At 48.4% G+C, this 13,295-nt stretch overlaps 1 protein-coding gene across 2 annotated transcripts in view; it reads left to right on the forward strand.

Annotated features, from left to right (window-relative positions):
* Positions 1-13,295, forward strand: part of Rgs9 (regulator of G protein signaling 9) — an 82,606-nt gene that overhangs the window by 36,987 nt on the left and 32,324 nt on the right. For both annotated transcript variants that reach the window (XM_004655138.3, XM_045158975.1), the window contains exon 9: positions 3,891-3,953. In XM_004655138.3, coding sequence (XP_004655195.2) covers positions 3,891-3,953 — 63 coding nt within the window. The remainder of the gene's footprint in view (positions 1-3,890; positions 3,954-13,295) is intronic.

Consider the following 13,295-nt stretch of genomic DNA (forward strand, 5'->3'; position numbering starts at 1 on the left):
GAGAATGATAAAACAAATGATTGTATAGCTAGTCTGATGAGACATGGTGAAGCTATTAAGATAGTTTCAAAGGCCATTCCTTCCCCTGGAAAAGTAGTCTGACACGTATGGGGTATTGCATATGCTCTGGTTTTAATGAAAAAAAAAAATCAACATACGTCTTTGGATATCTACTCTCCTACATCAGATGATTACTCCAGTCTAGTAGAGAAGCAACAACGAAAACTATCATGTAAATGAATGAGTAATGTACAGAGTGCAGAATCAGCTTGTAGGAGGCTGGAGCTCTGCACCAGATCAGACATCAGGGAACACATCTGCATGGGAGTGACACGCGACGGGCGGTGCTTGGAGCAGCCTTCTCTAACCCTTCAACATGACATCGTCTCCTTGTCTCAGCCTCACTCCTCCGCCCTCTCTCTTTCCTGTTTACAAAACAATTTAGCATTCTATTTATCCTCTCCGTCCCATGCATCAAAGGGATTTAAAGCTTTAGGGAAGAGTCTGAAGATCACTGAAGGAGGGGAGGAGAATTAGAGAGTGCGCAGGAGGATGGGCTGAGAGCCACCACATGGGTCCCTCTCGGCTCCCAGACCTGCGCTGCCCTGGATTGCTGACTCCTGAGAAATGTCGCCTCCTCCCTGAGCAGCAAAAGGTCTCTCCTTCCCTCGCCCGAACCACCAGGCAGTTGGAAAACTGCCTCTTGCTTATGCCCAAGAGATGTTGCATGGGCGCCGTACTCTGGTGCTCACAGTTCTGGTGGAGGGGGGAGGCTCACAGCTCACCCATCTTGAAAGGGCTTCGGGTGTGGGGCACCGTTACAGAAGGCGTGTGTGTGCCACCTGTCTGCTGGCAGCACCCCGTGGGGACGTGGTGGCCGCTCTTGTGTCCTGCATAGTGACAGTGGCTCTGGGTAACTTTCAATTGAACACTTAGTGGGCCAGAAATGGTGTGAGCCGTAGCTCTGGTCATCATCATGGTCGACCAGAGACCACAGATGGATGAATCCACGAGTGTCTCTAAAGCCTAGACAGCCAGAGAGCTAGCCTTCTGACCAGAGACTGGCTGGGACCACTGCTCAGAGAGAGGCTGGGTGGTGGGGACAGCCACGGGCAGGTCCCTGGCCATCCCCGAGAGCTTGGGAGGAAGTGCCTCAGAAGTAGTTTAAAAAAATTTTAATTTATTTCTCGGAGAGAGAGAGAGAAAGAGAGAGAGAGAGAGAATGAATGAATATGGGTGTGCCAGGGCCTCCAGCCACTGTAAATGAACTCCAGACGCATTCACCACCTTGTGCATCTGGCTTTACGTGGATACTGGGGAATCGAACCCAGGTTTTTAGGCTTTGCAGACAAGTGCCTTAACTACTGAGTCATCTCTCCTGCCCAGAAGTATTTTTTGATCTAGCCTGACAGGTCACAAGGTGAGGACGCTGACTCCTCCTTCTTCCCAGTTTCCATCTCCCTCTTTGCCCCCCCTTCATCCTCTGGGCTGTAGCCCCCTAATTGCCTTCAAGGCAGCCTGCTGAACCGGGATGTCAGATTTAACAAGTTAAATACAGGGTGTCTGGTTAAACTTGAACTTCAGATAAATAACCAATATTTCTGTATCAAATAACATGTCAAAATCAATTTTATAGTTTTGGTTATAAATATACAACAAAGATAAACTGCTGGAGCTGAGTGTGGTGACATGAACTCATAATCATAGTGCTCAATAATCTGAGGCAGCAAAGTGAGTTTTACATCAGCTTGGTCCACATTGTGAGTTCAAGGCCATCTTGGCATAGACATTATCTTAAAATAAAATCCCCATGCTCAAAATAACCCAACTTATTAAGATATAAATAATTTGCTGTTTGTCTGAAATTAGCTGGATGTCCTAGCTTTTTTTGCTGTTGTTGTTAAGTTTCGTGTGTTCTGGCTAGTATACGAGGCCCCAGGAGGCTGGAACACTTGTTACCCATGACACGCTGATGGGCCTCCTCTCTGTCCAGTCTCCTCGCCTGTTCAACATTATACAGACAAGCACCCTAACAAACGAGCAGGGACCCTGTCTCCCTCTGCCGGGTGAGTGTGAGGTGGAAGTCAGGGTCTGGATGTCCCCAGAATGTGGCTTCTTATCATGCTCCCCTTTGCCTCGCTGGTCCTCCAGGCAAGCCAGGACCTACTTTGCCTGCATGTGTGGGCACTCTTTTAAATCCTGCTGTTTTCTTTGTCCTGGCCCCAGCCAGCTGTCCAGGTCCTCAGCTCCACCTGCTCACCATGGGGGCTGGAAGGACAAGTGTCTTGGTGGCTGCTGAGCAGATGACGGCTCCAGTCTCCTTAGTCCTTCTTGCCCTCAGAGCAGCAGAGCCATGGTGCACCTGCTCCTCATGCTCAGTACCTGGGAGGCACCAAGGATCTTGACTCCGCACAGCTCTTCCCCAACTCAGAGCCTGTCCTAGCTTTTAACCTCTGAACCAAAGACTGTGCAGTCTTGTTGCTGAGACTGACGAGAGACCGCTGCGTTCTGCCTTTCTACTCCGCTGTAGTCTGCCTGCTTCATAGCAAATGCTGACACTTGCCTGCTCAGGGGAAGTGAAAGACCTCAATTACTGGCCACAAGGAGGTGAGAGAGGCCAAGTGAGACTTGCTGGAGGACTGACTTTCCAGTGGAAAGGGGAACTGAGAAATATTTCAACCCCAGCACTCGCTCCCACTTTTTCCTGCACGATCTCAAGATGAACACGGCCCTCTGTTCACCGTGATCCGTTGGCTGCCAGTGTCGTAGCCCACTCTAAATCCTCAGAAAGACCGCCAGGGGGCTGGGGAGCTGGCTTAGCAGTTAAGGCGCTTGCCTGCGAAGCTTAGGGACCCAGGTTCGATTCCCCTGTGTCCACATAAGCTGGATGCACAAAGTGGCATGTGTGTCTGGAGTTTGTTTGTAGTAGCCACAAGCCCTGGTATGCCCATTCTCTCTCTATCTGCTTCTTTCTGTCTCTCAAAATAAAAACAAACAAACAGATAAATAAAATATTTTAAAAAAAGGAAAGACTGCCAGGTAGTAGACTTCATCTCTGCTTAGCAAGTGTGTGGGCCAGTGAGCGCAGAGGTGTGCTTTCCAAGATCTTCGGCACTGCTGAGAAGCCGCAGAACTGGGCTGGGACCTGTAGGTGCCTGGTGGAAGTCTGGACTCTCCCGAGTCATTGTGCATCCACTTCTTTCTCACTCAGCCCAAGACTTAAGCTGCAGAGTGTGGGGAAGGAGCCCTGGGTGAGGAGTCCAGAGCTCCGTGTATTGATCTCGGTGAAGTTTTACAGAATTTCATTGTTATCCGTACATTCATCTATCCATCCGTCCAATCACCTACCATCCCACTATGGTGCTGGAGATGCCATCCTCCCATCTACTCACCCATCCACAAGCCCACTATCTCCCTTTCTCCCTTCCTTTCTTCCTTCCTCCCTCCCTCCTCCTTCCCTTCCCTCTCCTTCCTCCCTTCCACAGTCCAACCATCCACTCAACCATGCATCCATCCACCTACTTATCCATCTACCCCACCCATCCACCCACCCACTCATCCATCTGCCTACCCACTACTTCACTGTGGTGCTGGAGATGCCATTTACCTGTCCTTCATCCATCCGTCTACACATTCGTCCACTCACTCATCCGCTCTTCCATCCCACTCTGCTGAGTATTAGGCAGCTATGGTAATAGGACTGAATGCCTTCAGAAAGCTCCCTGGCTCACCTAGGGAGTTTAAACATCCTCATATCTCCCATGGGTTAGGCCATAAGCCCTTCTCAGCTCAATCCCATGGTTGGCAGCTTGGCCAAAACCCAACATTGATGAGAGACTGGGGATTCTTCTCATAATGAGCAGTCTATTGTTTTTTCTTTTTCTTTTCAGCCGGGAATGAACAATGTGCTGGACTACGGCCTGGACCGTGTGACCAATCCAAATGAAGTTAAGGTAAACCAGGTATGTGAGCTGTGTTCTGCTCAGGGCCTGGGCTATGCTCTGAGTCTGTGAAGGTGTCCCCATGTCCTCCTGTGTCTGTTGTAGCAATGCTGTCTCTCCGTTGGAGACTGCTTGGTGCAGAGCCAGGAGGAAGGGGGACCTTGGCAAGGGTCCTGGGGAAAGAGAGGTCTCAAGCAGAGAGGATGGGGAATGACCAGTGCGGGCTGGTAGCTGGTGTTGAGCTTGTCCACTGTTGCAAATCTGACGAGAGCTATGAACCAATCCTGCTCAGAGAGATGCAGACAGACATTGTACCAGTAATTGTAACCAGTTCCCTGGTCCCGGGCTCAAAATCTCTGTGTCATCTTCATATTAAAATTTTTTTTTTGAGGCAAGGTTTGCTATGTAGCCCAGGCTGGCCTCAAACTTGCAGTTCTCCTGCCTCAGCCTCCCACATTGACAGGGTTAGAGGCATGCGCTGCTACGTCTGGTTGGATTTAAATCTTAGTCTGTAATGGCAGGGACCAGAATATCCATTGTCTTTCAAATCCTAGTGGGACAGGGTAGTGCAAAGCTCCTTAACCACTTTATTCCAATAAGACCCTTTTTCTAAATGGGACACATTTTTAAACAAATGGCCTATTTTAGGTTTTAAAAAATATTTTTATTTATTTATTCGCAGCCAGATTGGGGAGGGGGAGAGAATGCGAGAAGGAATGAGTGCCCCAGGGCCTCCTGCCACTGTAGAGGCGTGCACCACTTTGTGCATCTGGCTTTACACGGGTACTGGGGAATGGAACCCAGGCCGTCAGGCTTTGCAAGCAAGAATGTTTAACCGCCGAGCTATCTTACCAGCCCAGTTTTTAAAATTTTATTTTAAAGAATTGTAGGGTATAAAGACATGGGTCAGTGGATATTATGTTTGCTGTGCAAGTGTGGGAGCCAGGGTTCAGATCTTCAACTTCAACAATGCCAGGCAGGTGTGACTCCAAGCCTGTAACCCCAGGAGATCCCCAGGGCAAGTTGGCTAGCTAGACTAAAGGAATCCGTGAGCTCTGGAATCAAGTGAGAAACCCTGCCTCAGTAAATGTGGTGGAGAGCAATTAAGGAGCACACTTGACGTATGTGCGTCTCTGGCCTCCACATGCGTATGCACGCATGCTCATGTGCACATGTGTGCATACAAACATGGATGCATGAACACACACCACACATGCAGAAAAAGAAAAGGAAAAGACATGCTGTTTATAAGCTGCTGTGACATTTTGGGCCACATAATTCTTTAGGCATTGTCTTGTGTGTTGTTAGGAGGTTTCGCAGCATGGCTACCCTTGCCCTCCGAGATACCTGTGCATGCATTCCTCTCCTGTTTCTCACGTCCTCAGTCCTGACAGTCAAAAATGTCTCTAGATGTTGCCTAATGTATTCTGGGGAGGAAATCAAAGTTGGATAGGTACCAGCCTAAAGCCTGCCTGATTACTTTACATCCAACATTACCTTTGGGCAACAAGGGGCACCTCGTTCGCCTAGTGTATCTACAGTAAGGCTTGGCAGTGCCTGAAGGCAAGAGGGGGCCACCTAGAGGGGTGCGCTAGAGAAGGCAGGAAGAGAAAAGAAAAAGGGGCAGCTTTGGGACGTATAGAGAGGGCTGTGGAGTCCGCAGCCCGCATTGCCAGGGGAATTGTTGGGGCCCATGTCCAAAGTGACCCTTCCTTTGATGCATTCACGGCAAGTCAGCCTGCTTCAGCTGCCGTTTCTACAGCACGATCGCTTGTCAGATAGCAGATCATTGCTGAGCCCTCGTAGGCTTTGGTTACCATGGAGACAGAATCATCGAGTAAAATACAGAATCCGGGTGGGGGAGATGCTATTTTTTTTTAAATTTTTTTTCATATGCTCTGGAAACCTGTCTCCCGTGGAGGAGGGGCAGGTGGAGGCGGCGAGCACGTCACTGGCTGTGACGTGGGTGAGGTGCGGGGAGTGACTGAGACTCAGCTGCATGTTTGTGTGTGTGATGGGGAGTGGGAGGGGGCGACTGAGGAGCCACGCTGCTCTGTCCTAGGTGCCAGGGTCGGGATGACTTCTGGGCAGCACAGCCAAGAAGTGTCTGCATGCTTCCTGGCCATGCACATTGGAGGGAACCATGACTTCTGCCTTTCAAAACCTGGTCGTGGGTTGGGGAGATAGGCCCATCTGGAAAGTGTTTGTCCTGCAAGCATGAACTGTTGAATTCCATCCCTAGAATCCACATACAAAAGCAAAACAATCTGGGTGTGGTGGTGTATGCCTTTAATCCCAGTAGAAGTAGGAGGGTCACTGTAAATTCAAGGCCACCTTGAGACTCCAGAGTGAATTCCACGTCAGCCTGGGCTAGAGTGAGACCCTACCTTGAAAAAACAAAACAAACAAACAAGTGCTGAACATAGTTGGCAAACAGTCCCACCACTGGGGAGGTGGAGATGGGCTTGCTGGTCACCAGTCTGGCTTACTTGTTGAGGTCTAGGCCAGTGAGACAACTTGTCTCACAAAAGGTGACGTTGCCTCAAGTATGGCACCGCACACTGGTCGTTTGAATAACGACCCACTAGATTCAGGAGTTTATTAAGATTTCTTGGATTTCCAGCTGCCCAGCTAGAGGAGGTGTCACTGGGCAGATCTTAGGGCCCAGCCCTGAAGTGTGGGGGTAGATTTGAAATTCCAATCTAAAGGGATGCAAAGTGTCTGGAGTTCCGGAAGTGCCCTTGTTTGTGGTGTGGTTTTAAGGGATTTGTCTCGTGGCTTTTTCTCTCTCTGCTTGGACCTGTGAAAGCTGGCCAGCTTCTTCTGCCATTGTGGAACTTACCCTGGATCTTTAATTTTCAATAAATATCCCTTCCCCCATAAGTGTGCCTGGTGTGGAAGTTCATCTCAGGGACCTGAAGCCGTCTGCTAGTACTATGCCACGCACGCACGCACTCACACGCACACACGCACACACACACCCTAGTCCTGCTAGTGATTGCTGGCAGAGCTCTGAGTGGGGAACCAGCGCCTTGACTGTACGCAAGGCAGAGCATGGCTTCACGTGGTGACTTCTGTCCGGACTGACCCACCTCTGCTGTTTACTCACCATCTTCTCTTTCTGTCTCTCCCACCAGCTCTCTTTCTCTTGTGGGTGCGTGCTGGCTGCACGGAGCTGGAAGAAGAAAGCCCAGGGCTCTCATTCGAGCGGTCCCTCAGTCTCCCTCAGCCACCCAGGACCTGTCAGAGCCTCGGTGCGGGGAGGGGCTGAGGCCATGTGGGATGTCAGCATTGCCTCTGTCCCAGTGTCCAGTTTCCCTGTTGACCTGCCGTGAGTGGAGAGGGCCGCAGAGGATACGGAGCAGCTGCACAAGGCCTTGGGAGGGCAGAGGTTTGGTGCTCGTCTCGAGTCAGAGGAGAACTCAGGGTGCTGGCTCCCTGTTGATTGGCAAGGTTGTCAAAGCGGAGAAGACCTGGCATGAGCCAGGAGCCATACCCAAGTTGTGTGTCCCTTCTCAGTTCCCGTACCTTAGAGCAAACAAATGGGGTGCCAAGTGTGGATGTCTGACCTCCTTCCTTGGGTAGAGGGCTGGACACTGACCAGGCTGTGAGCAGTGACATGTCCTGGGCTAGCCCTTCTGCTTTGTCCCCTCCATCCCAGGAGGTCATACTGTCATCCGGTGATGAGGGGCAGAGCCCTGTGCTGAAGGGACCTGTGACAGAATTAAACCCAGCGCGGCTACTCCCTGTCTGTGTCAGCCTGGAGAAGCTCTTGAGCCCCTCAAAACCTCAGATTTATCATCTATAGAATGGGAATAATATAAGTTCCTTAGGTTCCCAAGCATGATCATTTATATGAAGTATCTAGAGTGGTTAATAGCATTTGAGGCACTCCAAGAACAGTAGCTGTTATTATCATCCTAACCATAACTGTATTGTGAGGGAGATGATGTATGGAGTCTCATAGATATTTAAAGTGTTTTCAATTATGTCTTTGTTACTGTTTTATTTTTAATTAATTTTTAAGTTAACCTACCAAGAGTTTGGTTACATTATCACATTTTTTTCTAAAAAAATTATTTTTGAAAGAGCAAGAGAGAAGAGACAGAGAGAGAGAGAGAGAGAGAGACAGAGCAAGAGAGCGAATTGGTGCATCAGGGCCTCAGCCACTGCACTAGAACGCCAGACGCTTGCGCCACCTAGTGGGCACGTGTGACCTTGCGCTTGCCTCACCTTTGTGCATCTGGCTAACGTGGGATCTGGAGAGTCAAACGTGGGTCCTTAGGCTTCTCAGGCAAGCATCTTAACCTCTAAGCCATCCCTCCAGCTCTCATTATGGCATTTTTATACATACACGTCATTCTACTTAGTTTTTATTCATTCCCTTCCCTCCCATTTATTACCCTTACCCTCCTGTTGCCATTCCTCCTCCAAATAGTGTGCTCACTTTTTTTTCTTTTCTTGAGACATTGTCTTTTGTGCCCCAGGCAGACCATGAGCTCCTGTTCCTCCAGCCTCTACCTCCCAAGTGCTGGAATTGCAGGCACGTGCTGCCCTGCCTGTCCAAACGATGCCTGGTTATACTTTCATGTTATGGTCAACTTTGACCCCATCTTGGGGGCTGCACTTAGCCAGTCTCCTCTGTCCTTACCCCTTCTCATACTTCTGTACTCGTGGGAGGCAGGGGGAGGAAATTCACACTGTACCTATGGGACCAGCACAGTTTACATGGCGCGGGGACATTGCTCTCTGGGGAAAAAAGGTGGAGGCGTGGCTCTGGGAGTGTCGCATCCTGTGTGGTCAGCCGCTCAGTCAGGGTCCCATCCGCAGAGCCACATCACTGCCGTCTTCCTGTGGCTCCTTGAACGGCGCTGGCCGGAGGATACAGTGCAGCCCTGACGTTTACTCCCGATTCACTGTGCCAGGCACCGGGCTGAGTGTTCCACACCTAGTCCTGGCTCAGGAACAGAATGGCAAGGCCATGCCCATTTCCTACTAGAGGAAGCAAGCCCTTAGGGAGTGAGAACGCTTCCAGCCACCGTGGCCTGTTCCACATCCTGCCTGATGGTCTCTAATGCCTATTACGCAAGAGGTGGCTTTTAGAAGCTTTACTGAATTTCATTAAATCCATTAAGAGAGATAATATCAGTTTCATTTCTCATATGGCAAGATTGATTCAGGGAAATTTGACTCTTTGCCCAAGGTAGCCCAGCCACCAGTGAGATTTAGATCTTTCCAGTTTATAGCTCAGTACCCCTCCTCCTCTCCCCCAGGCCTAAGTCTTAAGCCCAGAGCCACCCTCAGGTACAGATAGCCAAGGCTCCACTTTCAGAAGAGCTTTGCTTGATTTAATTAATGTTCTATTGCCATCTTAAGAATTCTTGACTCAATTTTTTTTTTTTTTAATTGGAGAAGGGTCTCTGCATTTTTATTTTTCAAATTGTGAATTGCCTCTTACTTGTTCAGGAAGTAGCTGGCAGAACAGTGGATCAGTTGTTTTCTGATTGTTGGGACAAAATACCCAACCTGAAGCAGTTTAGGGAAGGAAAGGGGTTACTTGCTCACTGATTTATCTCAGCTTATAGTTTTGAGGTCAAGGCCATCATGGCAGGAGCAGGAAGCTGGCCTCACCTCATCACAGCAGCAGGGAGAGTGGAGACAGAGTGGTAAATACTGGTGCCCACTTAGCTCTGTCCTTTTTATACGGCCCAGGAGCCCCAATCCATGGGATGGTACCACCCACAGCTAGGGCGAGTCTTCCCACCATGATGAATCTAATCCAGAAAAAATCCCTAATGGACACGTTAAGAGTTGCTGCCATGATGATTCTAAATAATCCTGCCAAAGTATCAATCAGAGATGAACTGTTACTACAGATATCTGCTTCAGATGATCACAGCCTCAGATCCCTGTCCTGGGACAGCTGCCTGCCCTCTCCCCCTTTCTGTCTGTTTTGCATCAACAGTTTCTGGATGTCCCTATCTCCAGCTTCCCCTTGTCTCCGCTGTCAGCGCTGGCCCCTGGCTCCCCACGTTCTCCCATCTACCTTTGTGCTCCTTCTCTCTCTTTGCACACTTCCTCCTGGCTACTGTCCCCCAAGCTCTTTGCTTCCCCCCCTCCTCTGGCTTCTTGTATCCTGTCTTCCAGAGGTCCCACGACGTCTCCTCTCTTGCTTGTGGCAGTTGTTCCCAGGCTCTGTCTAGTTTTGGCCTCAGAGATATATAAGCAAGTCTAGATGTTCCTCTGTTTGGGAAACTGCAACTGAGAAGTAATGAGATGTTAGAATTTTAGGAATGCAGAGTAAAGATTCCTCAGTGAGAATATATTTTTTTCAAAAAATTTTTTAAAAATATTTTTTTTGTCCATTTTTTATTTATTTATTTGAGAGTGACAGACACAGAGAGAAAGACAGATAGAGGGAGAGGGAGAATGGGAGTGCCAGGGCTTCCAGCCTCTGCAAACGAACTCCAGACGCGTGCGCCCCCTTGTGCATCTGGCTAATGTGGGACCTGGGGAACCGAGCCTCGAACCGGGGTCCTTAGGCTTCACAGGCAAGCGCTTAACGGCTAAGCCATCTCTCCAGCCCTTTTTTTCAAAATTTTTTATTGACAACTTCAATACTTACAATAAACCATGATATCCCACCCTTTACCTTTCACAATTCTGCTCTCCATCATATCCCCTCCTCTCTCCATTAATCTCTCTTTTATTTATATGTCATCATCTTTTTCTACTATTATGAGGGTCTTGTGAAGGTATTGCTAGGCACTGCAAGGTCATGGATATTGAGGCCAATTTCTGTCTGGACAGTTGCATTGTAAGGAGTGATACACTTCCTTTGGCTCTTACATTCTTTCTGCCACCTCTTCTGCAATGGACCCTGAGCCTTGGAGGGTCTGATAGAGATGGTTCAGTGCTGAGCACTCCTGTGTCGCTTCTCAGCACTGTGGTGCCTTTTGGGTCAACCCAGTGGCCACTGCCATCTGGAAAGTGAAACTTCTTTAACCAAAAGTGAGAGTAGCATTAATATATGAACATTAAGTGTAGTGTTTTCGGAGAAGTTTTGTGAGAATAACATGCATTTAGCCAGACAAGAGCAGGCTTTATACCTCTAAGGCTCATGACCTCCCCTGCCATAGGCTTTTGATTAGGTTTTCAGTACCAGGCACATATTCCCTCCCATAGATGGGCCTCCAGTCCAATTAGAGAGCAGTTGGTTTCCCCCAGAACAGACATGCCACTATTGCACATGTTCGGTCATTTGGCCTGTCTGACCAAACTTGAGGCTTCCAGTGTCCACCGTTTTCACTGCTGATGACTTCTGTCTCCCATAGCGCTGCATACAGTGCAGCTTTTTCCAGATTTCAGTTGGCTGGGCTACAGGGAGAAGGTTTTCTGCTCAACACCAGCTTGATTTCTCAGTGAACTTGCTGCCCACGCGTGTGAAGTCTGCAACAACAGGGTCTTACCATCTGTTACTCATGGCAAACCAGGGGCCTTGGCAGTAGCCTGTAATGTTTTGGAGGCAACAGGGACCTCCCTGGCCAGCAACTCATCAGTGAGAATATTCTTACTGTGTGTCACTACATGCAGGAACAGAGAAGTAGCAGCTTTTGGGAGAGCAGTGGATTTGTGTGTGAATTCCAGGGTTAAAAAACTTTTATTTTCCTCCTGTTTTATCATGAGGTAGTTTTCTTTGAATCACAGAGCTGTGTGTGGGTGTGTGTATTTCTTAACAACCTCACTTTAGAATGTTTCTTATGACCTGTCTAAGTAATAATATTGATAGTCGGCGTGTAAGATGTAGCAAATAAAACCACAAGATCCCAGTTAAATTAGAATTTCAGATAAACAGTGACAATACCTTTTAGCATAAACATGTCCCAACTGTAGCCTGTCACCGTATTTTATCTTCCAATGAGGGCTAGCATGCCAAATGCATGTATTATATTTTTAGTAACAGTGCATTAACCCTGACTAACGTCCATTACCCCGCAACATACCGGTTGCCTATGTACGCTATCTCATTTAGCCCCATCTTCCTTTGATACATGAGAAACCAGAGGATGTGAGGTGTTAAATAACTGCTCAGGGTCACACAGCTGGTGACAGATACAACCATGACTTTAAAACCTTTGTCTGGCTCTTCCCCGAACCATTCCTCACCTCACAGATCAAACTGTTTCTCCGCCTTTTAGAAGAGTCTAGAACTCGGTTTCCCTACGCTGTGTCATTGTGCACACATCTAGATGGCAAACAGTGCCCGTGTGTGACTCGTAAGGAAACTGATCCCATGGACAGCTGAGCTGAAATTCACACAGACAAGCCAAAACAGAGATAACGAAAGCCTCGGATTCAACTGAATCTTGCCACAGGCTGAGCAACCCCAATCCCCAATTCTCCCAAACCTGAAACTTTTGGACTACCAACATAATTCCACAGTGGAAAAGCTTGCACCACAAACTTTGCTGTATGCACAAAATTACTGGAAATTCTCTCTAGACTCACCTGCTTGCTGTGGGTATAAGGTGCAGATGCAGAACACATGTATTGTGTGTCTAGATTTGATACAATCCTCAAGACATCTCATTATGCACATGCAAATTTTCAAGACATCTCATTATGCACATGCAAATTTTCAAGACATCTCATTATGCACATGCAAATTTTCAAAACGTGAAAACTGAAGCACACAGAGTTCACATCACTCGGGGTACACGATCCTCACCCTGTGTCAGTTGGAGTGCGCACCACAGGCTGGAGCCCCCCAAATAGTTGGTCATCCTCGGAACCTGAAAACAGACAGCAAAACACACCAGAGGCAGAGTCCCCCCCAAAACAAGATAATAAAAGCCAATAAAGTAGATGAAATGGAAAAGAAAATTAATAGTCTGGAGAGATAGCTCAACAGTAAAAGGCACTTGCTTGCAAAGCCTGCCAACCAGGGCTCAAGGCCCCAGTGCCTGCACAAAGCCAGCAGCTCAAAGTGACTCGTGCACCTGGAGTTCATTTACAATGCCAAAATAAAAAGTATTAAAATTGTGAAGACTGATATACTGGCCCCAGAAGCAAAGAAAGACGCACACCTTATAGTCACAGCGCCCTGAGGGGCCCCCCGAGAATGACAGGGCGGCCAGAACCCTGCCGCACCCCTTTGTGCTTGTGGGCCTGAGGCTGGTCATGGGACCATGGGTGACAGATAGGAAATTTAATGTGGGTCTTGGATCCTTTGAAAGAGGGTGTCTACGACACTGGCTGGTGACCATGAACCTCGTCCTGACATAGGTCTTTAGCATCATTAGGGTTAATTAAAGATTATTTCTTATGTTTGTTTTTCATCCTGTGATTGGGGCT

The sequence above is a fragment of the Jaculus jaculus genome, chromosome 9, assembly GCF_020740685.1.
Source record: "Jaculus jaculus isolate mJacJac1 chromosome 9, mJacJac1.mat.Y.cur, whole genome shotgun sequence".
NCBI lineage: Eukaryota > Metazoa > Chordata > Mammalia > Rodentia > Dipodidae > Jaculus > Jaculus jaculus.